Genomic DNA, 26,308 nt, shown 5'->3' with positions numbered 1-26,308 from the left:
ACTATCAATATCTAGTTGACTCACGCTCCGCACCACTATCAAAAACTGTTATGTAAATAATAGCAAAAATAAAACAAAATAAAAAAAAGAGCAGCCGTGGCGCAGTGGTAGCGGACTTGCCTCAGAAACAAAGGATCCGTGGTTCAAACCCCACCTCTGGGCAAGTTTTGTGACATTGGTTAGGAAGGAGGTATGAACTTCCAATTAAATGCTCATTCACGGTGCTCTGTGGTAAGACCGTAAGGACTTCTTGGGGCACCTAAATAAATAAAAAAACTTTGAAAAGTAAAATTTAGCTTGCCATTAGTATCCAGATCTGGAATCACAAAAAAGTTGAATAAACTTGTGCACGCCGGTAAAATATATTTAAAGAGGAATTCTTTTAAGAATTTCTTTATGCCTCGTGATATTATCGGCAAAAGTATAGAGTAAAGAAAATATTTTTTATGATCATCAATGGCTAGAAAAATGCCTGTCTGTTAACAAGCCAAACAGTTATTAACCATCTTAATAACAGGCAGTTGATACCAAAAAACCTGGATCTGAAATATGTAGAGTAATTTTAAACAGGATCACTTTTTCAAAACTGTGACAACTTTTATCCTTTGCTTAAACTACCCAAGAAGTTGCTTAACTCAAAAGTGTGTAATAATAGTTTTCAAAATAAAAATAGTTTTTATTAAGTTTATTTTTGGTTTGAGGCAAAACTAGTTGTCCAAACATTAGCCGAAGCTGGTATCTCCACCTACAATAGAACTAGGCAACCTGCTATTTTGCAGGTAACATGTTGCTAGTTATTACTCTGGTTAAACTGAAGCTTTTCCTATTCAACTATCCTTAATCTAATATTTTCATGGGAAAGCTGTGGCACCATATGATTATGGCGGTTTGAAAATGGAAGGTACGGTCATTTCCTTTCAGCAAGTGGAACTAATATTTTGATACATTGATCACAAAATACTACATACTGGAGAAACCTCCGAAATTATAGAAACTATGTTAACGATTATTTTTAAAGCTTGATGTGCCAATAAAATATCATTTTGAGACACGTTCTCTGTCAAAACAGGTTAGTAAAATTTATACTATTTACTTTGAAATGCGTACGATTTAATAAATATTTACATTTTTATGTGGATCTTATAATGGTTCTAGTAGAAGAACAGAAATTTTAAAATCTGAGCTAGTTAAAACTGATCTATTCCATATTGTGTGCAATGCACACATTTTTAGCTTTTAAAACTAACTTAGCTTTTAAAAGAATTTTAATCTTTCACTTGCCAACAAAAATTGCCGGCTTTAACTGATTTTAAGTTTATAAGGAAACTAAAATAATGGGTATCTTCAGTTAAAAGAATCATGCAATGTCTTTCATAAAACGCTTCACACTCCTCCTACTTTAAAAGACTAGAAAGATAATTTTTGTTAGTAGATCCCAAACTGGATCTACTAACAAAACTTTTACTAGTTCCATCAACCAAAACTCATTCTCGTTGACTCGTCCAAAACCCTTTTACTGCATAAAAACTACTCTTAAAAACTTTTATTTATTACGTTTCTTTCTTCGCACATCAATGTTTAGAACTTTTTATATGTTTTCCCGATGCATACACCTACAACTTTTTAAGTCTTCTGTCAACTGTTTTCTTGCTTCTTTACAATATTATTTGTTTTCTAGTAACTTCCAACTTAATAGTGTTTTTCTTGCAGCCTTGTTTGGATTATATTAGTATAAAAAGAAAATGATACTACATTTAAAAAATTGTTGTAAATAAATATCAGGCAACCAAAAAAGTTGGTGCGGTTTTCCAGATCCATAAATAAATACACATAAAAACAGTTTTAATAAAGTTTATTCTAAAAAATAGTCTCCTTCAGCAAGAATAACTTTCTCCCATCGTGAAACAAGATGGTATATTCCATTTTTATAAAAGTTTGAGTTTGGTAGCTAAAAAGTTGAATTAACTCATTTTCGAGATCTTCTCTATTTCGAAACTGTCGATTCCTCATATGATTATCCAGGGCCAAAAACAGGTGATAGTCGCTTGGCGCAAGGTCTGGTGAATACGGAGGATAAGGTAGAATCTCCCATTGTAAACGTGCTAGAGTTTCCCGCGTGATTTTTGCGGTGTGCGGTCTGGCGTTGTCCTGGTGGAATACAACACCTTTTCAGCAAAAGCTGCTTGTTTTTGGTGAAGAGCAACCGAAACTCTGCCCAATTGGGCTGAGTATATCTCAGCAGTAATGGTTTGTCCACTTGGTAGCAACTCATAGTGAATGATACCTGCTGTAATCCACCATACAAACAGTAAAACCTTTTGTTGGTGAATGCTTGGTTTAGGAGTCATTGGTACTGGATCGTTACTGGCAAGCCAATGATATGTTTGTTTTTTGTTGCAATACATAATCCATTTTTCGTCGCACGTCAACATCCGGTCAAAAAATGGCACTAAATTGTGGCGGGAAAGCAATGAAGAACAAATGGTTAAGCGCTGTAGCTTGTTTGTTTCACTCAACTCATAAGGCACCCATTTGCTCAACTTCCAACGTTTTCCAAGTTGGTGCAAACAAATGTAAACGAATAGTTTCATCACTCACATTAAATCTTAAGGCAAGGTCCTGACATGTTTGACTGGAGTCCTGCTCGATTGCCAGCTTGTTATCCTCGTTGTTTATGGTCAATGGATGGTCTTCCAGATCTTGGTTCATCTTCAAGGTTTTCATTTCCAGAAGAAAATTTTTTAAACCACTTTTGACCCGTCCGTTCTGCTATGGTACCTTCCCCAAAAGCAAAGAATATCTTACAACAAGCTTCTGCAGCTTTGGTTCCAAGTTTGAACTAATAAAGTAAACAGGCGCAAATTATTGCATCTTACACAGCTATACTCCACTTAAGACTTATAAATTTAAAATGCACTAATAAAACTTATGAAACACACTGATTGATTCTCCTTAAAACAAGCTTTAATTATATGCAAAATCATCCCCCCACCACAACGAGTTTTCTTTATACATTTCTTAGAAATAGGCAATTAGGATAAACCGCACGAACTTTTTTGGTTGCCTGATATATAATAAGATACAATATATAGGGCCAATTCCATAGTTCAGTGACGCATCATGCAGAGAGATTTTTTTTAATAGAAATTTTTTTATAACTCAAAAATAATTGTTTTATTACTCTAAATCAATCTTGAATTAAAATTTTATAATATAAACTAAACACAATTGTATTAACATAACACTGCTACATAGCAAAAATTAAAACATGAGTTCAGTGACGCAAGGCGGAAAAAAGTGTTTTTTATCAGCATACTTTTAAATGGAGTTTTCGCTGAAATTTTAATTCTTGCTTGACTTAATAGATTTTTTTGTTGTAATTTATTCATTAGTCATAAAAAAAGCCACAAACAATAAAGTTTTCATATCGTTTTATTTTACAGAAAAAAAACTATCAGTTCAGTGACGCAACGTTCAGTGACGAAACAAAAAGACGAAATTAAAATCATTTTAAAAAGTTTTGTTATTTTGTAATAAATTTTAATTATACTCAGGTGAAAATAGCATCGGGACAACGTTATCATTCTGAACATAAAAATAATGTGATATTGATATACCTTTGATTTTTCTTGAATAACTTAAAATTGAACTAAATCCAAGTTCATTTTTTGTTGTCTTGTATCGTTTTCTGACATGTTAATTACAGATATTTGCAAATCTTGTAATGCTAACGCAAAATCTGCTGCTGACCTGATTTCGTATTAACTAGCTTTAACTCTCGGGGCTGCGATTCGCTTAACAGCAGCTCCTATTCCGTCAACCACTCCTTTCCCGTGCATCGCTGCAAAGAAATGCCAGAAGAATTTTTCATGAAAACGTTTTTCAAACACAACCATTGCAGCCATAATGCTTTTGTTTTTGAACTGAGAAGTGGCATTATCGCTGAACATGTGTACTTCTTTGACTTTATCAGGAATAAAGTGAAGGATTTTGTCAATGTACGGTATAACGGAAGACTTAGTATGATCAATGAAAAATGTTTAAGAAATAAAGTATATTTATCTGTAATTTGAAAGTTACATTATCATTGGGTAATGAAAGCATTCTGATAAATAGGGTTGCAGCAGTTTTTTTGATATTTGAGTAAGGTTGAAAGCCCTTATGTTGTAGTTTTTGGATCATTTATACAGAGGTGTATTTAGCATTAAAGTTGGCAAGTTTTAAAGTATAGTTGGCAAATGTAAAATATCGAGAACCTTAGTATGGTTTCAATTGCCATTTTTGAGATAATTACTGGTATCTTCAAAAATTTCAATCCTGTGCAAAAATTCACAATTTTCGTATCATTTTTTACAATAAATATCCAATTTTCTTCCTGAAATGCGACCAGAAAATTTATTCTTATGATTCTTATGAAATGTTATGGATTGCCATAACTTTTCAAACATAAAAAAGCTTTAGTTTTTTATTTAAATTTGCAAGCCATTATAGTTTTTGAAAATCAAGTCTAATTTTAATTTCAAAACATTAAATATTTATACTTTTTTTCCGTTTAACCAATCGATTATATTTTTTTTTAATGACGTAAGGGTAAGTTGGCGGAAATGCGCTTTAATGCATAGCATAAATTTGCGGATTGTTGAAAGTTGAATTTGAAAATATAATGGGTTGTTCGTGTGTAAATTAAGTGTGATTGGTTTAGTTAACATTTTTAATTTACTTAATAAATGAATTTAAATTTTTTTTATAAAGAAAAGTTAAATTAAATAAAAAAGGAATTTAACTTTTGAGTTGAATTTTCTTTTATTTGCATCATATTTAATTTATTTAAAGAATTAAATTTTTTAATAAAGAAAAATCCTTAAAATATTAAATAAAGCTTATTAAACGCTGCCTTGATTTTTTCTCCCAAATTGCTTGTACTACGTGTTTAAACAAACTTACTAGTTTCTATTTATGTTAATGTGTTAAAATATTTTATAAAATTCATTTCTCGTGACCATTACGTACTTATAAATTTTTCAACCAATCGACAAACGTCATGTGACTAATAATTAAACTACGTGAAGTCATGTGATTTCATTTTTTTATCACTATTGATAAATTAAAAATCATTACTACATGTCAGTGCGTTGGGTGTAATCTGTTTTAGCGTTTTATTTAAAGGATTGAATTTTTACTATTTTATAAAAAAATGAATTCTTTCTTTATTGTTTATACAACTTTAGTCTGTAAGTATTTTTATGTTTTATTTACAATATATATATATATATATATATATATATATATATATATATATATATATATATATATATATATATATATATATATATATATATATATATATATATATATATATATATATATATATATATGTATATATATATATTATATATATTATATATATAATATATATATATATTATATATATTATATATATATATGTATATATATATATATATATATATATATATATATATATATATATATATATATATATATATATATATATATATATACATATACACATACATATCCAAGTTCCAAGTATCTTTCTTTTTTTTTAATACCTTTTTTACAATTTTTTTTTATATTTGTTAAGTATGGTTGTTTGTCACCAAAGTTTGCCAAACTAGCAAAAAAGATCTCTCATTGCATAACCTCTTGCTAAAGATTATTTGTCTTCCTTTAAAGAATTCCCTGATTATATTTAAAAAAATGCTGCAACATGTAATTGAAATTTCTAGGCATCAGAGGTTTTGTAAATGATATGCCTTTTGATCTATAATTTTTATTTACCTTGTTATGTAGTTGACATTTTGTGTTATTTTGTTTTATCATTAAATAAAATGTTTTTGTATTGGTTTTTAAGAAGCAGTTTAATATATTCTTCAAAAGTTATCTGGAGTAACCCTGGATGACAGCATAAACTTTTAAACAAGTCAGGACTTTTTTAAAAAAAAAAGGTATTTTAAGACTTACACAAAAAAAGTTATAAGTTCCAAGACTTTTTAAAAAAAAAAAAGTCTTTGAACTTATAACTTTATTTTTTGTAATGGTCCTGGAAATAATAAATCCAATTTCATGGAAAATTACCAAAATTATCATGGAAAATTACCAAAATTGTCACGGAAAGTCCTGGATTTTTAATTTGCTTGTCTAATGGGAACCCTGATGTAATAATGTTAATGATGATGTTTTTATAGTAATTATTACAGAATTGTTCTCATACTTCTAATATATACAGCAATAGCAATGATATACTGTTATGTAATGATATATATATATATATATATATATATATATATATATATATATATATATATATATATATATATATATATATATATATATATATATATATATTGACAAAGACTGATATCTTACCAAATATCAGTTTTCATCAGAAAGGTGTGTGTGATCTTTATATAACCACACCAATAATACTTTGTTTTACCAATTTAATCTTGGCTGTTAACATGTTTTGGAAAATATAACGTTTAAAAAATGAAAAAAAAAAAAAGCTGAAAAAGCTTGTATAGACTAAAAAAATAAAATAAAAATAATAATAGCTAGAACTAAAGCACACAAGATAAAAATAAAATCTAAAATACAAAAACACTAAGATTATTCTGATTAAGTTTTTTATTATGTTGGGAATAAAAATCATTGAATTTTTTATATTTGCAAATGTTTTTATAATATCATGGAAATACAAACAATACATATAATAATACAAATACATGATAGTAAATACTTTCACATTTAAAAAAAATGATAATGTAACTTGAATCATTCTAATAAAAAATTTAATGAGACAATATATTGTTTAAAGTAGTTGTTTATAAAACTTTTTAAATGAATTTTTTTTTAAGATTAAAAATTAATATACATTAACTTTTTTTCCACTAAATTTTTTTAAGTGTATTAACTTTAATGATTCTTATATAAAGTTTTCATTAAAATAATTTTATTGTCATACAAAATGGTTGTTGTTTATAAAATCAAAATGAATTTTAAAAAAAAAAAAAATGTTTATTATAAAAAATGCATATTTACATAATTTTTATAACATGAATAAAAAAGAGGTATATAAGGTATAATAATAGAGGTATCATTGATACTTGAAAAAAAATCATTATCAGTAGTTTGTTAATTTATTTAATAGTGTTTTGCTGATATAGAAATATTTGTAAATATAAAAGTTTCAATATTATTTGTTTTTAACACAAAATTAAAAAAAAAAATTACTCAGCGCCTTTTTGATACAAAAAAAAGCCCTGACCAAATTGTCAAAACAAATTATTGTTTGCGTGGTCAAAATATAAAAATATGCCATCTCATGCCTTCCCCATCAAAACTGAGATATATGTATCACGTGGCTTGTTCAAAAGTATATACCATCAACCCATGTTGGTCCAGACAATTGTGAAGAATATATTCAACTGCTTCTTTGAAATCAATACAAAAGTTAAATTTTTGTTCAGATCCTACCACTCTAATTATGTAGAATATAGAATCATTTTTGTTTTCAGATTTCTAATATGTTATTACCTTCAATAAATGGTCTAAAAATTGAAAGTTAAAATTTTGGATCATAGGGTTACTCTTAACACTTAAAGTTTTTAAAAGTTGAATTTTTAACATTAGGAAGTTTAATATATATTTTTTTATGACAAAAAGCTGTTTTGTTAAAAAAGAACAGTTTTATTCCATATACCAAAAAAGGAACAACTATTGATGAACTATCTATTTTAAATTGACATAATTTTTCATTATTATTATTCTGATTTACTCCCAACAAGACTGCAAGCAACCACTATTAAGTTTGGAGTTATTGAAAAACAAAGAATAGAGTTAAAAAGCAAGGAAATGGTTGACAGAACACTTAAAAAGTTGTAGTTTGTATGAATCAGGAATCAATCAATGGACATGGCATTTTCCAAACATTTTGAATGATACCAATAACCACAACATTCACTGCCAGTCCAATCGAAAAAAACTTCCTTTTGTTCTTCACTGGTTTAAACTATTAGGTACTCGGGAATTTTTTAAAAAACCTTTATTAAAAACAATTATTAAAAACAGTTTATTGGATATAGCCCCCATGTACAAAATCTAGAAATCAAATTCTGACGTCTTGCAAGTTAATAGTTAAACTTTTTAATAGAGCTGGATAAATGTTCTCTGAGAAAATATTTATCAATTATATTTGCGTACATACATCATAAACACACACCACTTAGTGGGATACTATCAGGACATATTTTTTTGATCCTGTAAACAGTTTTATTTTTATTTTATTTTTTAATTTTCTTATATTTTTTGTTGTTTGCTTCAACAAAAAATGTTTTTTAATTGTTGCAAAGAATTTGTTTATAATATATTTATTTTTAATAGCTTGTCTTTATTTGCTTTCAATTGTTATTAGTAATATAATAATGGTTGTACATTGTTTTACAATTAGTGATCAACTGAAACAGAAAAAAAAGCCAAAACTGAAGCAAACTGAAATTTTAGGCACTCTAGTTCAGTGCCAAAACCGACATTTCGGCAAATATTTTACTGAAACCGATACCGTCATTTCGGCTAGTCAAAATTAATTTTATTAGAAAAATTTATTTATATAATTTATACTTGTATTATGTTAGAATTAATTACTTTTTTTTTTTTTTGTTAATTCACCTCCCCAAGGCCCAGAAGGTCACTACAGACGAGGAGGCTACTTAATTGTGGTTATAGCCCTCTCTCAACTCTATAACTCCAAAACACGAACCTTGACGAACAAGGCCGCTGCGCGGAGAAACAAGTTAAGCGCGGTACTACCAGGGACATGGTGGTGATCGAACTCGAAACCTCTCGCTTATGAAGTGATAACTCTACCACTACACCACTACTACATATGTACGTGTAATTTAGATTTAATTCATAAGTAGGTGATTTAAGTTATTAGTGAAAGGTTTTTTTGTTATAAAAAAAAGAAGATTTTTTTGAGGTATTTTTTGAAAATTCCGGAAATTTTTGTAAAAATTGTCAAAATATTTTGTGAATATTCTTGTAAAATTTTTCAAAAATAGCTGTTTTTTTTTTTTTTTTAATTAGACAAAAGTTTAAAAGCTTACAAAATTTTCTGTTTTCAGTATGTTTTTCAACCGAATTTTTGCTTTTTACCGAATATATAAAAAGTACCAAAACCGAAATTTTGGTTTTGGTTAAAATTTAAATTTCGACCGAAACAGAATTTCGGTTGATCACTATTTACAATATAGTAATGGTTGTACAATTTTTTGAACCTGTATATTTTATCATGTTCCAATTTGTATTTATTATTTATTTAGGTTCTTTAATAACAAACAGTATAGCAGCAGAAAATAACGGTAATACTAAAATATATTAATAACCTAATTGCATGATTATTGTTTTTTGTTGATTTGTTTTCTCTTTGTTAATTTATCTGTAATCTGTTGTTAGTTCTCAAAATAAATTTTAAAAGAATTCTTTGAATAAGATTAAACTAAAATAGAGTTCTGAAAGTACAGTAGAATCCTGTTAACTCAGAGCCTCAAGGGAAAGTGGTTATTGTCCAAGTTAAGCAAAGTACTTTGTATGTTAGACTAAATAAGATTTTATTAGAATCAAATGCTCTTTACTATCTAAATATGTTATACTAAATATTCTTATGTTAAATGAAGTAATACTATAGATGGCTCTTTTACTTACTTTTTTTTTACTTACACGAGTAAGTTAATTTTTATCAAAAAGTAAGTTACGTAAGTAATTATAAACGTTTTATGTAAATTTACATTTCCATATAAGTAGTTAATTTTTTTGAAACAGCTTTTACTTTATAATGTAAGTTTTTTTACTTTCAAAAGTAAGTTATATAAAAAAAGATTACATCAAAAAGTAATTTACTTTTACATAAGTCACATGAAAAAGTTGTTTACTTTTACATTTAAAAGTTAATTACTTTTGAAAATTACATTACACAATATAAAAGTTACTTTAACTGTAATTTACATTTACCTATAAAAGTAACTAATTAAAATAAAATTATATTAAAAAATAACTTGCATATGAATGTAAATTACATAAAAGTAATATGCTACCAAATGTAAATTAAATTTACAAATAAAATTATATTTTTCAAGTAGGAATTTTTTATTTTAAAAGTAATAACAAATCTTTATTAAAAATAAATTATATAAAATAAAATTAAAAGTAATTTATTTAAAGTTATTAAATTTACTTATATTTTACAATAACTTTGACACGATCTTGTACAAATGTAATGCAAAAAAGTAAAACTTCAAGTCACTAACATTTAAATTGCTGCAACATTTGATTTGCTCGGTTTTAGGTATTTTTTCCCTGTAAAGTTTGAAAATATCAATAATAGGTTTCTGCATATTATTAAAACCCTCTCTAGTTCTGGTTTATGATAGTTTTAGCTAAAATAACAATTCTCTGAATCAAACTGTCTCAAGAATATTAACTTTCTGGCCAACCATTCGAAAGGTCTGGAATTTAGACAAAATGAAAACAAAACAGTTAGCACAAGGCGCATATACCCATGGTAGACTCAGAAAGGGTAGTTTATTTGAAAGGAAAATAATTTGCATAGTTGTTAGTTCTTTTTTACAAGTTTTTTACTCAAATGTATTTATTATTTAAAAACTAAGGAGAGAAAGTTTAAACCTGTCCTGAATTATGGGGACTATATACCCCCATAATCATACCCTGAAGGTAAAGGAGCCCCGAACTTTTTAAGAGGACGCTCTTTTTCTAAAGATTTTTTGCCACTTTGATACGATAAAAGTCCACCTGCTCAAGAACATCCTTTGACTCTAAAAGTCTTGGTTTAAATAACTACTGTAATTTTATATAGGCATGAAAGATTTAGAAATTTTCACTTAAATATCTTTATCTGTGTGTGGTATCAGTGGCCAAGCTGCCGCAAGGACAGTATAAGCAAAACTTACAATCCCACAAGCAACTGAACCTTGAGCCGCAATGTTTAGGAGCCCTAAAATATATTTAAAGAGTTTTTTTTTGTTTTTATTTAGTAAAGTTATTGCTCCTGAGAAACAGAAATTAGGACCTGTAACTGTATGCCTACTGGCCAAAAATATTTTGCTACGCCACTGTGTAATATACATATAACCTGAGCTACAATGGTTTATATGTAGATTAAGAAATAAAACTTGTGGTGATTGGAGCCTGGAAAAAAAAAATGTAGATACCATTCTATTATTAGTTACCATAAAGTCTTTAAATAAGTTAAATATGGTTATTAACAACGCATTAAAAGACCTCATTTGTACATAACTATTAATAATACTATTAGTTAAAGATGTTGTTAAGTAATTCTAATCAGTTTGGTGAATAAAGGAATCACCGCATTTTCAAATTATGAAACCTTTTTACATTCCTTTTAACGTGATATAATACCACTCAATACTTGTATTTAAATCAATTTAAAGTTAAATTTTGTATTTTGTTTAATTTATATTTTCATGGATAATATTTTTTCAAACAATTTTATTTTTATGTTAAAATAATAAAATTATTCAAAATTTCTGTTATTTATGCAATATTTCTTCTGTTTTAGTATGTTATTTTAGAAAAAGATTTCTCTTTTTCTATAATAACATAGTAAAACAGGAGAATTAGGTATTTCAGCTACATATATATTAATTTTTTAGATATATTCCCCAAAAAAACTTAACTAATTGTCAACTAAAATAAACTTATTAAACTCAAACTTCAGAAAAACACATCAATTTTAAATGGATCATATTCATAAATATCATATCAATAAGATCATCAAATTTAAATGGCAAGCTTTTAATGACATTAAATGGCTTGGCAATAAGACTATTTTTGTCTTCTTCTTGTCCCCACCATTCGTTATATTTTTCAAATGAAAAGTAATAATTTGTGTCAGCAAATTTAGAAAAATAAAAAACTATAAAAATTAAATATCAATCACTGCATTAAAGAATGTCTTTATGTAGTTAAAAAAAAATCAATGACAAAATTAAATTTAAAAAACTTATAACTTAATTAAAGATAATATTTTAAATCCCCTAAATAATTGGTTAGGTTGCTCAAAATTTATATGGTCTTAGTTCTTGAACACTAAGAGATTATTGCATGACATTAGAGACTTAAATTTAGTTTTTTTTTTTAGACTTAAATTTAGACTTAAAGTTAGTTATTAGAGAACTTAAATTTAGTTTAAAGAGTTAAAAAAAATGTATATATAAATGTTATAAACTCATTGCTCACACACTAATGGCATGCGCGGGAAGTTAGCATTTTAGGGGTTTATTGTTAACAGACTCTGATTATCGCAATACTTTTGCAAAGCTTTACATAAACATGAATACATAAATGAAGTTAGCTCCATATCGTTACATAAAGTTAAATTTTCAAAAAAAAAAAAAAAAAAAGCTTGATATGGGCCTGATTTTAAATATGTGATTTGCACTTTTGTTAACTTTTTTACTTTGAATTTTTGAAAATTTAAAGTAAAAATAGTAACACAAATTTACTGAAAAAAAAAGCTCTTGATGTTATTTAATCTTATGATAAAATATCAAGACACTTTTCTTCACAGTCAACCATATACAGTGTCTCAAAAAATTATCCGACCAAACACTTTTTTAAATATTTTTCCTAAAAAAAGTGCTGTATTTTCGTAAATTTAGACTTTTTTGGTAAACTCAAGATTAATAAAAATAAAAGAACATGTTTTTAAATAGATTTTCTTTATTTCAATGTAAAATACGAATCACAAAGTTTTCAGTCTTTAAATAAATGAACTTAGGTCGTTTTTTTATTGTCAAAAAAATATTCGACCAAACACATTATTTGTTCCATAATAAATTATTATATAACAAAACAATTATTTTAATACTTTGTTGGGCCTCCCTTTGCTTGGATTACAGCTTTTAGACGTCTAGGCATTGATTCGACTAAAGATTTTGTTTCTTCTGATTGAATCTTTTCCCAGGCTTCTTCAATTGCCACTTTGAGGTTTTCTTTTTTGGAAAATGACCGATCTTCAATTTTTCGGTCTACAATTTCCCACAAATGTTCAATGGGATTAAGGTCCGGTGATTGTGCAGGCCATTCCAAGACCTCAACATTATTTTCAGCAAACCACTCCTTTGTTTTAGTGGCACAATGCTTGGGATCGTTATCTTGCTGAAATGTAAAATCAGATCCTAGCCGAAGTTTTCGAGCAGATGACTTCAGATTTTGCTTTATTATGAGTTTTGATAGAAACTTAATTATACAAGTCAAGAAAAATCGCTTCATTTCTGCTCGAAAACTGGCTGAGCAAGCTGAAGAAAATTATGGAATCAAATTATCCCATCAGACAATCAGAAATCGTATCCGAGACCAGGGATTTCAAGGACGACTTGTGCGTAATAAACCATATTTGAGTAAGAAACACATGAAAAGAAGATTGGAGTTTGCTAAGAAGTTCAAAAACATGTCGTAAAGTTTCTGGAAAAAGATCCTGTGGAGCGACGAATCGAAATTCAACTTAAAGTCATCTGATGGAGCCCAAAAAGTTTGGAGAAAAGCCGGAGAAGCCTACAAATTAAGCTGCGTGAGAGGAACTGTCAAGTATGGTGGCGGTAACGTGATGGTATGGCGTTCAATGGCTTGGAAGGGTGTTGGAAAACTCCAGTTTATTGATACTATAATGGATCAGGTGCAATACAGAAACATATTAAAGCAAAATTTGAAGTCATCTGCTCGAAAACTTTGGCTAGGATCTGATTTTACATTTCAGCAAGATAACGATCCCAAGCATTGTGCCACTAAAACAAAGGAGTGGTTTGCTGAAAATAATGTTGAGGTCTTGGAATGGCCTGCACAATCACCGGACCTTAATCCCATTGAACATTTGTGGGAAATTGTAGACCGAAAAATTGAAGATCGGTCATTTTCCAAAAAAGAAAACCTCAAAGTGGCAATTGAAGAAGCCTGGGAAAAGATTCAATCAGAAGAAACAAAATCTTTAGTCGAATCAATGCCTAGACGTCTAAAAGCTGTAATCCAAGCAAAGGGAGGCCCAACAAAGTATTAAAATAATTGTTTTGTTATATAATAATTTATTATGGAACAAATAATGTGTTTGGTCGAATATTTTTTTGACAATAAAAAAACGACCTAAGTTCATTTATTTAAAGACTGAAAACTTTATGATTCGTATTTTACATTGAAATAAAGAAAATCTATTTAAAAACATGTTCTTTTATTTTTATTAATCTTGAGTTTACCAAAAAAGTCTAAATTTACGAAAATACAGCACTTTTTTTAGGAAAAATATTTAAAAAAGTGTTTGGTCGGATAATTTTTTGAGACACTGTAATTTTAAATTTAAAAGTGTGCTTTTTGAACCATTCTACTAAATTTGTTATATTAAATAAATTAAAATCAGCGGTTGTTGTGGTTATGAAAAGTTAAAAAATTATTTTAAGTTGATTACTTTTACTTTTTTAACTTTAATTTTTTTTATTATTAATTTTGACGTTATTTTCATCAGTTATATTAAAAAAAAAATTTAAAACTGTCTGGTTTATTGTTCTTGCTTTGGAAATGGCTCTGCATTTTGCAATTTTATTCTAAGTTTTGTATTTTGGCTTCTTTTATTCAGCGTGGTTGTTGTTAAAAACCAATCTAACCAAAATGAAAGTTATTTCTGGAAATGACTAACTAGAATAATTGTTAGATAATAAGGGAATGATTGTCTGGAATAGACTAATTTAAATTAGTTCATTCCAGACAACAGTTTTATGAATAGCTATTAATAAATAAACAAAAATAAAAATTTTTGTTATTTCTGTTAGAGTGGTTATTATAACCAGGGCTGAACAGGGGAGAAGAGGTATCCCCCTCCCCCTCCCCAAGCTATTACATATGTATTTGAGTTAGCACATTTGTACATTTAGCATTTCAGTTGGCAAGTTTTGAAGTATAGTTGGCAAATGTCAAATATTGAGGACCTTTTTTTTTGTGTGTGTTTGTGTGTCTCTAGTTGGCAAAAAACACATACAACAACTCCCCACCACCACCACCTCCTTTTCCCCAATGAGAGATCTCTTCAGGACGGCCCTAACAGCAACGACGCTGGTTAAGAGAAGCAAAAAGCAGCAGCATTTCTATAAATATGCCCAGCTTCTTTATGGTAAATTTTTATCAGGGCCACTAACTTATTTCCTCTCGACAAAAATATTAATACTAAAACAAATTAATCAAAATATGTCTTTTCAAAGCTTTTATGCAAAAAATCTTTCTTTCTATAAGGTTATAAACCCCAACTTTAAAGAAGAAAAAAAAAAGGGTACGACCCCCCTTGCCCAGGAAACAAATTTAACATGCATGTCCATCAGGACTACACAAATGCTGTTAAGATAAAGTAAAATTAAAAAAAAAGAGATTCAAAAAAGTCGAGTTCTACAGTTGACTCTGAAAACAATTTTAAGATGTACTTTTATCAAAATTACACAGATGGAAGTTTCAGAGCTCTAGCTAGTCTAAAAGGTAGTGAAATCAATCGCAAGATTCCGGGACAACTGATAGCCGACTAGCATCTTGTGAAGTCAAACTAAGGTTTGAAAAAAAAAATTACAAGTTTATTCTAAAGCACTATTTTAATTGAATAAGGTTTTATTTTTCTAATCGTCCTTGTGCGGGTTGGGCAACACAACAAAAAAGAGGTTATTAGGGTGCCCACAACCTATATTAGAAGATTGAACAGTTTTCCTTACTTTTTTTTTTCAAATAAATTATATATGATAAAACGCAATAAAAGATTATATCGAATAAATGCTCTTATAATCATATAAATTATATCAGATAGTTAAAATGAGTTATAATTTTTTGAAAACTGTTCTAGCAGTCGATGTTTTTGCAGATACCAAAAATGTTATATTGTGTCATATTACCATAACAAAATACTTGATTGAAAAGGCAAATACAAAGAAAAAAATTTAAGAAAATGCGCACTCTAACAAACAGTGACTTAGTTGAGGTTTAAACATGCATGAATTAATCATAGCTTAGAAATGATGCCCCCTTCTTCCCCCGACAAAGTTTCATTATGGCCACTAACCTATTTCTGCTCAACAAAAAAAGAAATAAGAAATCAATGATTATTTAGCAGCCCCTATTATCACTCCTGTTGCAGGGAGCCCGTCTCCACACTACTAGTATACCCATATGTTGACTATATTTGCTCCTAACTATAATAGAACTATCCTTTATGATATACGTGAAAAAAAATTCTTTCCTGATGCCCCACCACAAACACTGCCCACATACATCAGAGTATTACCTGAAGTATTACCCAGGAGTGCCCTCAAAAAGGCAATGGATTTGAATACACTACCTATCTCAAAATTTATGTTAAATCGACATGAATTGACTGTTCTTTGAGAAAGTAAATAATATAACTTACATTTTACTTACTTACAAAGTAAAATATTAAATTTCAAAGAAAAAATTTACTTTTATTTATAAAAGTAAATAACAATTTTTTTCAAATTACTCTTATGTAAGCTGTTATTGCTAATTAGTTACTTATACACCTAAAAGTAATTTGTTGTTGTGGTGTAGTTTTAATTTACTTTGTAAAGTAAGTGTTATGTTTTTTAAATATTATATTTACGTAAGTTTACTCAATAAATAACTTTTTTTACATTTAAAAAGTAAATTACATTTCGATGTAAAATTTTTACATAATTATAACCAAAACTACTTTTCAAAGTAATTTACTTTACATGACTTACCATTAAAGTAAGTTACATCTATGAGTAAAAGTAAAATTGTAAATAACTTTTACTTGTTTACACTTTAATACTTAAAAACTTTAAAACTTTATTAGTTCTTTGGCATATGCCAATGTCATGTTTTCTGCTTGTGCTTTAACAGTAACTTTTAAAGGAGACAAAACTGCTAACATTTCTTTAAGAGTATTCTAAATGTTACCTTAAATTTTGTCTATACTATTCAATTCAATCAGACTGATTTTTAATCAGCTATAATATATCTCTTGGCTTTAAGAGAACTCCCTTTGATTTTAATGTCTTAATAAACTAGTTTTCAATTGTTACTGTATGTTTGCATGTTTCATATTTTGACATGTGTGTTGTAGTAGATCCTTCTCATGTTACCTTGTGTGTGTACTTTGTCTAAAAACCATTTTTGTTTCTTTTAAAATAATTCTATACCTTCACAAGATTTTGATTACACGTTATTGAAGGTTTATTATTGTATATTATATTATATTTATTTTAAAATCTCTTAATAGTTGTAGTTAGGCTCAACAAGTATAACTATGAAAACATTTGTTATTTCGTTATCTTAATGTTTATTAATTATTTGATTAAAAATATTATTAAAGTTTCAATAAATTACTACACTTGTGATATAAATATTACCACTCTTTATTTTAAATGTGTTAAGAAAAATAATTTTAGTACAAATCATTAAAATAAGTATTGTTACTATACTCTAAAAATTTAAATTTTTATATTACTCTTAAAGTTATTGGTGTCTTTTAAAATAAAAACGTTTTATAGAGCTATAACATTTTATAGAATCATAGCTTTTTATAAAGGTTCTAGGCATTTATTTTCTGGTGTCAATAGGATTTAAATTTTTTTCAAATTTAAATCCTATTGACATCAATTGTACTTTTTTTTTGTACAAATTTAAATCCTATTGAAATAATTGTACTTCGATGATTTAATGGCTTCTTGATCTATAGGCTGCCAACCTGGTGTTATAATAATGTCAGATAGTTGTCGTTTGAAACATTTCAGTCATTTCAAACATTTTTTTAAATATATATATTTTTTTATATTGATAGTTATATTTGGGGGAAGAAAGTTAAATGTGTAACCCATTTGAATATTTGGATGTGCATCAATAATCAATGCTACCTTATAATGAAAATTTTTTATTGCATTCTCTAATCCATTTAAATAGTGCACAGTTGTCTAGCCTTTTAAGTGTTTTTTGCACAGTAACAGCATGAAGTGCTTCTGATTCGCTCAAAGTAACTGAGTTTGTTTAATTTCTCAATAACAAGCTAAAATTTTTGATAATCCATAGCAACTTTAATTGCCTTATTTTTTAGGGTTTAATATTTTAAAGTTTTATTTGCTCTTATGCAGTGCAAGGTAATGACAAAAATGCTCTTGTTGAATAATCTTTTACTCCAACTTTTCAATTCAACTTCAAATAAATTAAAACAAAATGAATTGATTAGTAGAGATTTAATTTAGGTAATTTTTATTTTATTATTATATAAAGATATTTTAAACGAAGGACTTTCCAATATGTGAACGCTAATGCACCATTAAAAAAAAAAAAAACTAATGTTGTTTAAACAAAACACTCTAAAATACTTGAGAATTGAAACACAAGAGTTCTTTTACAAACTACAAAGCTTTGACTTCAAAATGGTTCTGAATTACTTTATTATATGCACTTACGTGCAATTTGAAATAAAAATTCTAGTTAGGGGAGTTTTTTTTTCTTGCAAACTATAGAAAATAAGTGAATGGTTTTAGAAACAATATGCCAAAATAGTATAGAGAATAAGCAAATGGTTCTACTTAACCAGTGTAGAACTTTTCAGGATACTAAATTTAAAGGAAATAAAAAATCTCTATGACTTAATTAAAGTCTGGATCTAAGTTAGCAAGATTTTACTGTATTACAATTTGTATCAAGCCTTCCCAGGAAACGTGTGCAGTTTTTCGTCTTGTATGTCCATACATGAGTATTTTATTTTAGATAACTTGGTCACAGCCAATCGCAAGTTTTATGCGTTTCTGAAAAAAGTTTCAAAAACAAAGAAAAATAACAAAATAGGAAATTAAAATAAACTTAAATTGAAAATAATGATAATAATAATTTAAATAATTTGTGTACTGTTTTTATTTTTGTTTCTTCATAGTGGTTATTTTCAGCAACAAAATTCAGTAAATCAAAGCAACAACAACAACAACAACAAAAAACAGTTTTAAACATTAAAAAAGAATGATTTTCCTATTTATTTTTTTTTATTTATTTTTTAAAGAAAGCGAAAATATAAATTGTCATCTGTTTGTAAAATATATTTGTATAATCTTAATGTAGCAATTATATATCCAGGGTTAAATTAAGCGATCGGAATTTGCAAACTTTGGAAAAATATCTGGTCTTCAAAATTTTAGTTTATGCAAAGCCGTGTACTTTGTTTTTAAGGAGTAAATTATTCTAAGTTAGTTAGCGAGAAAGTTATAAAAAACAAAACAAACAGTATAAGTAGAAAAGCATCTAGAAAAATAAAGCGGATATTTGAATATTATTAAAAACTCCAGGAACATTTAGATCACTTAAACAACTTTATAAAAAGTTTAGCGTTATGAAAAACGTTACTAATAGTCCGTAAAAATGCGCGTTAATTTTAATGTTGTGGCTAGCGCAACGGTACCGTTTTTATTTTTTATCTTACGGTAGTAAAGTTTGATTTTAGTCACGGCTGCAAATATTATTGGTTGGTTTCAGTAGTTTTATTTGTACAAATTTAAAAAGAATTGCAACTCTACATTGTGCGTTTAGCATTGTGGTATCTCGTTGGTTCATCTACCACAGTGATCCGGGATCAAGTCCTTCACTAAGAAAAAAAAGTGTTTTTTTAACTATTTTTTATTGAAAGTTGCTATTATTGTTGTATATTGAAAGTTACATTTATTTTTATTATTTACATACATCAACTGATTTAGGGATAGGCGCAGTGAGTGTACATTTATAGATTTAAGGATAGGCGCAGTGAGCGTACATACATCAATTAAGGGTTTTGTTTTGGGCATGCATTCTTTAAATAAAGAAAGAAAAAAATCAACCAATCAGAAATCACTACTGTAACTTTAAGGAAAAAATTAAAGCAATGGTATCGTTGCTTGAGCAACAGCGTAACTTTAAAATCAACCCATTAAAAATATTTATTGGTTGATTTTAAAATCAATGCGCCTTTTTATGAACCATTAGTAAAATATTTCATAATGCTAAACTTTTTATACAATACATTTTTGTAAAGTTGTTCGAAATCCTTAAGTTTTAAATAATACTTGAACATCCATTCTATTTTTCTAGATGCTTTTCTACTTCAATTAAAATTTGGGATTACTTGAATTGTTTGAACAAAGAATGAATTATAAAAGTTGTAAGTGCGTTATAAAAGTAATAACAATATATTGAGTTATTACTTTTATAATGCAGTTAGTTACTAGAGTGTTATTACTTTTGTAGTTGCAAGTTTATTGTTTTATTTTTTATAACATTTTCGGAAAATCTTTTTTTTTAGTGTAGAATAAAAACTTTATTCTTTTCTTTTTTTGCTCGCCTTTTTGCTCTAATTTTATTGCTGAATGTAACAACCACTATAAAGAAAAATGAAAACATTACACAAATCATTTTAATTATTAATTTCTTTTTATTTATTTAAATTTCTTTCTATTTCCTATTTTTTTAGTTTTGGTTTTTATGTTTTTTATTGTCATGACCAAGTTGTCTAAAATAAAATTCTCGCGTGTGGTCATACAAGACAAAAAACCGCACGCGTTTCCTGGGAAGGCTTGTGTATTATTTTGATTTTTATATATTTAATTGCTACATTTTCAGAGACTAATTCTAATGTTACATCTACGACAATCGCTATCAGCTCATTTTCTGTTCATTCAACAAGCGCTCAAATCATGTCAGTGACTTCTTCATTTAAAAGTTTGTCAACTATTGTATCTACTTCAACTTTGCATGCAAATGTAACTTCAGTAATTTCTTCAAGTATTAAACCTTCTGTATCTTCAAATGTTGTAGTTAGCAGTTCAGTAGCACCACCTCCAACACCAGATCCAAATATGTTGGTATTTCAATTTCCAAAAAATGGCACACCTTGTATTAAATTTGAAGGCAAAATCGAAGTTATTATTAGTGGCAGTAAAAAATTGGTAAAGATTTTAGATTATCTATATTTAAAAATTATATTCAATACATTTAAGAACTTTTGTTTTAACATTTTAATAAAGTATTTTATGGAAGAACATTTGTTAACATTATTTGTTTATTGACATAGTTCTTTTTTGTGTAATATAACGCAAAACTAATAGCTTTTTTTGACAAGATTCTTTTTCGTATAATATTATGCAAACTTCTAGAAAAATCAATATATTATGTTACATATAATGTCGAATTAACTAAAAGTTTTGTTTATTTTTAATGTTTTAAAAGATTTATGCATTAGGGAGGGGGCTGATTTTGGTAATAAATAAAGTGTACATACACAGGGGGGGGGGCGAATCATTGAAAGCGTACAGTTGTGTACAAGGGCGTGGGGTCCTAAATCAACAAGGGTTTTAAGCAAGACAAGTTTATGAACTTATCATTCGAGCCATTGTTAAAGATTTCAAAAAGAATCACCAAAAGGCCAAGCAGGCTGTTGAGCATCTGTTGTGGATTGTTACTGAGAAGTATTTATCTTAAAATTTGTATTAAAGTTATTTCCATTTGTACAATTAAAAACTTGCTCTGGATATTTTTTTCATGCAGGATTTTAATCTAGTTTTTTCTTTTCAGGACACTTTGCGCAATAATAGTAAATTAAATGTAGATAAAAAATCAATGTGGTAAAGTACAACAAATGTTCAAGACTCATAGAAAAAAAGAAAGTTTCCCTTAGCACTTTTCAAAAATTTCCAATTGATCTTTCCCTATTTTTCCTTTAATTTTTTTTTTCAATTTAATAGTATCCATTATTAACAAGTGTTTTTTTTTTTTTCTTGATTCCTGAAATATATTTTTTCTTGATGTTATTTTCTAAAGATAGGTATGTCATGACCCTGGTTTTTGACTCCTTTAGGTTGGGCTTTATGTGTGCATTGAATAAATTATTATGTTATCTTTTTTTTTTAATATAATTATAAAAATTTACATCTTTAGAGAATATTATTGATTCTGCAGTATTAGTTGGCTGTGTTGTTTTATGTTGCTATTAGTTGGCGGTATTAGTTGGCTAATATTATTGATTCTGCAGTAGCTGGCTATGTTGTGGTTATTGATCATGAAAAGACTATAGTCTAAAATAAAACTCTAAGAAAACACAATGGATTTAAAGCATGGAATGCTTTTATATTTCGTTTATATTTCGAATAACTTTGTATTATCAATGTTTTTTAAATTAAAAATTTTTGTAAATAATTTTAAAACACTGTATTTTTACTTGTTAACTCCTTAGAGTGTTAGGAGTTATATATTATTTATATATATATATATATATATATATATATATATATTATATATATAACAATGTTATATATATTATATATATATATATAACATTGTTATATATAACTCCTAACATTGTATATAATATACAATGCTAAGAGTTATACATATATATATATATATATATATATATATATATATATATATATATATATATATATATATATATACACATTTATTATGACTGATATGGGTAGTGATCTATTATATTTGACAAAAAAGTGTTTGAAAGTGTTATGGTTTGCATATTTTTATATTCTTTTAAATAGTTATACTTTATAGATGCCAAAAAAATGTTGTGTATATGGCTGCAAAACTAATTACTAAAGTACCAAAAGTAATAAAAGCTTTGATCGTTTATCGTTTATATCGACCAGTTTATCGTTTTCTCAAAGATAAAGAACAAAGAAGTATTTGGATAAAAAGTATTCCAAATTCTAATCTTTTAGTTTCAGATAAAACTGTTATTTGCCAATTACATTGGCCAAACAGTTTTTGAAAAAGTTACTGTTCAAGGAAAACAAAAACGGAAAATGCCAAGGTCAGAAAAGTCGAATACCTACTCCATTACCACGTCATCGCACAACATGGAAATCTTTAAGCATTGTTAGAAATGTTAGAACTGATGAACTTAGCACTTTTTTATTGGCTGATACAGCAACATGTATTGATTTTAAAAATGTTTTATTAAATAATCTCAGGGTTTTTTCAGTTTCAATTATAGCATATATGATTGAAAAAACAGTTAATATTTAATCTATTACCTTTTATGATGGTATTCCTTTATTTCTTGTTAAAATTTTTGAGAATTTTCATTTTGAAACATTTCATTGTGTAATAAAATGTTTTATAGAAAGTTTGTGTAAAAGTTGTATAAATATTGTTGATTCTTGGTCAAAGTTTGAGGAAATACTACATTTTTTAAATGTCATGGAAATAGATTATAAGAAAAACATTATTCAGAAACAAATATCAGTTATGTCTGCAAAACTTATTGGGAAAAAAATATATGAATCAGATACTATTATACGTCTTTTTGATTTTTTTTTTTTTTTAACATCTCGTGTTTTATACAATAAAAAAAGAAAGGATTTTCAATTGCCATCAGTTAGTACTTTGACACGCATAACATCAAAAGTTTGCAAAATTGATGATGCTATTTTCTTAGACTCAAAAAAATCTTTTAAAAAAATGATGCTTTACCATGGTGGAACATTGTTTGATAAATCTTTAGATGATGCATCATTATTGGCTAAAACTGTGTTGGGAACTATGATAGTATGTCTCAAAGGTGGTCCTAAATTTCTGTAATAAGATGATTCCAATTTCAAAATTAGGTTCAAATTTTCTGTTTGAACAAATAAACTCCCGCATAAAACTTATAAAACCATCATCTGGCAATGTAAAAGTTGTTATCTGTGATGGTAATCGTGTAAACCAAGCATTTTTTAAATTATATTATACTGTTCCAGAAAAACCTTGGAAAACAGTAGATGGGATGTATTTACTATTTGACTTTGTTCATCTTTTAAAAAACATTAGGAATCTATGGCTTACAGAAAAAACTGGGGAACTAGTGTACAGTGATAATGGTATTCAAAGAACAGCTAAATGGGAGCACCTTAAATGCTTATATCAAATTGTTAATTGAAAATTTAGTCAAATTGTCAGTCTTGAATGAAATAGTCAGACTTGCCTTAAAGTTTTTTCAGATAAGACATATCATGCCTTGCTGACCTATTTTCAAATAATTTCAAATTCTAAGGATACTGCAATATTTAAAAGTAAAGTAATAACTTGGTGGAAAATTTTGAATGTGAAGGATCGTAGAGCTGATGTAAGACACAATGATCCACTAGAAGCACCTGTTTGTAGTTCTGATGATTGCCGTCTTAGTATTCTACTTCAGTTTGGTGATATGGCTCTTGAAATGTGTTGTAAAAATGGCAAAAGAGTGAAGCTGTTATCTAATGATACTTTAAAATCAACGCACCATACTTGCTATAGTATTGTCGAGCTATGTAAATATTTATTAGCAATAAGTCATGGTTATGTTCTTCTTGGTATGTTTACAAGTGACCACTTAGAAAAAGAATTTGGGAAATTGAGACAAGGTTCCGGGGATGTCTACTTAATAAATGTTCAACAAATTATAGAAAAAGTGTATATAAATCACACATCACTGTTGTTATCTTTGTTTTTTTTGCTTTGTCTTATTCCATTCGATAAAAGATAAAGTTTGTCATAAGTCCTTAAGTGACATCTTTTTGCTTGTTTCTGAATTTTACTATTTTGAAATTAATCAAAAACATTGCAACACACTTGCTAATATATTTTTAAACAATTTTTGTGTACAAGTTACACCAAGATCTAATAAAGAACCTGCAATTTTAAAGTTATCATAAATTTGTTTAAAAAAGAATGATTTGTATCTGTTGTTTAAATATATGCAAATATTTTCTTTGTTTTAATTTTTTTATAAATATAAAATTTTAACTTTTAATTACATTTTAATATCAATATTTCTAAATAAACTAATTAAACTCATTAAGAGTCATATTTTGACTCCAAAATATAATTTTATAGCAGAGTTGCTGATAATCCGTAAAAATAATTGGCCCCCAGTCACGGCTTACGGTTGCGCGATGAATAGGGCTTCAGTATAGATCGCCTTGCTTCAAATGGAAAGCATTTATGTAAATTAAACTTTGTGGCTCCACTCCTGGAGTGGAGCTGATTAGTGTACAAAGGATATTTACTTATTTGTGATACATTTTTTTTTTTTTTTTTTTGGACAAAAATGGTTTGTTATTGTTTTGTTGCTGTTACTTATTTCGTGAATTTACCTGGTGATTTATTGTTTCTTTAATAAATTTAAAGTGAGCTTTATTTTCAGGATTTTTTTCTAAATCGGGATGATTCTCTAATTGGATCATGTATTGGTTTACCGAATGTAACACTGACTGACAAATCACATGCGATATCACTTACGATGTCCTTTAATAGAACCCAATCAAGTTGGCAATTGGTGAATATTCAAGTGAAAGGTATGATTTATGTGTGCGTGCATACATATATATACGTCAACAAAATAATTTTTTGTTTTTGATTAAGGCCATTTTAAAAAAAAAATTGTCACTTATATGCTATATTAATTTGTCTCCGATACACATAGACTAAAGATTTGTTTATTATTAAACTTTATTGATTAGACAATAATAACACTTTACTGGAAAGTGCAGCTTCTAACTCTAAAAAAAAACCGGTTTTAACGGCTTCTATAAATAATTCGTATACATGTAACGACGAAATAGAGGTTATCCAAGAAGACATAGAAAAAAATCAAGTTAAAGTAATTTTTACAAAATTACGAGTTCAAGCATATTTAACCTGTGCATCATTTAGCAACAGTAGTAAGTATTTTAATGGATAATAGAAATTGTATTTATAGTTGCGTAATATTGTCATATAGATGTTTTTAATAAATTTTTTATTTATTTAAAATTTAGCTATTTAACTTTTTTCATTTAGCCGTCACTTGCCCTTCTAAATCTTCATCAGAAAAGACAAGTAGTGTCGTTCCGATTGCTGTTGGCGGTGCTTTAGCCGGACTTATTGTTATCGTTCTTGTTGCGTATTTAATTGGTAGAAGACGTGGTAACCGCGGTTATCAAAAGGTTTAGCATGAAGTTCTTTATAAAACTCTTGTTTTTCTTGATGTTGGTAACCTTATCGGGAAAGAATTAACCTGTTTTGTTAACGTTCAAAGATAAACCCTTGTTGAAGAATAACAAACATACCTTGTCAGCTATTTTTTAATAAAAAAAATTTGGTGTGAAATTCGTTAGTCTGTTAAAATGAAAAAAAATTTCTAATTCTTTGTTTATTTATTTGAAAGACTTGATTTTATAAAATATAGAAATAAAAGATAATGTAGTCATTTTATTTTAAA

General features: G+C 27.5%; 1 protein-coding gene across 1 annotated transcript; it reads left to right on the top strand.

The window, feature by feature from the left end:
* The first annotated feature begins 5,080 nt into the window (after positions 1-5,080).
* LOC100211659 (lysosome-associated membrane glycoprotein 1) lies at positions 5,081-26,288 on the top strand. Its single transcript, XM_065787948.1, has 6 exons — positions 5,081-5,231; positions 9,339-9,377; positions 20,698-21,023; positions 25,253-25,403; positions 25,569-25,769; positions 25,888-26,288. The coding sequence occupies exons 1-6, from the start codon at positions 5,195-5,197 to the stop codon at positions 26,037-26,039; spliced, it is 906 nt and encodes a 301-aa protein (XP_065644020.1). The 5' UTR covers positions 5,081-5,194; the 3' UTR covers positions 26,040-26,288.
* Positions 26,289-26,308: the final 20 nt, after the last annotated feature.

The sequence above is a fragment of the Hydra vulgaris genome, chromosome 01 (genome assembly GCF_038396675.1).
Source record: "Hydra vulgaris chromosome 01, alternate assembly HydraT2T_AEP".
Taxonomy (NCBI): Eukaryota; Metazoa; Cnidaria; class Hydrozoa; order Anthoathecata; family Hydridae; genus Hydra; species Hydra vulgaris.
Note: the sequence above shows the minus strand (reverse complement) of the source record. Positions and strands in the feature narration are given on the sequence as shown.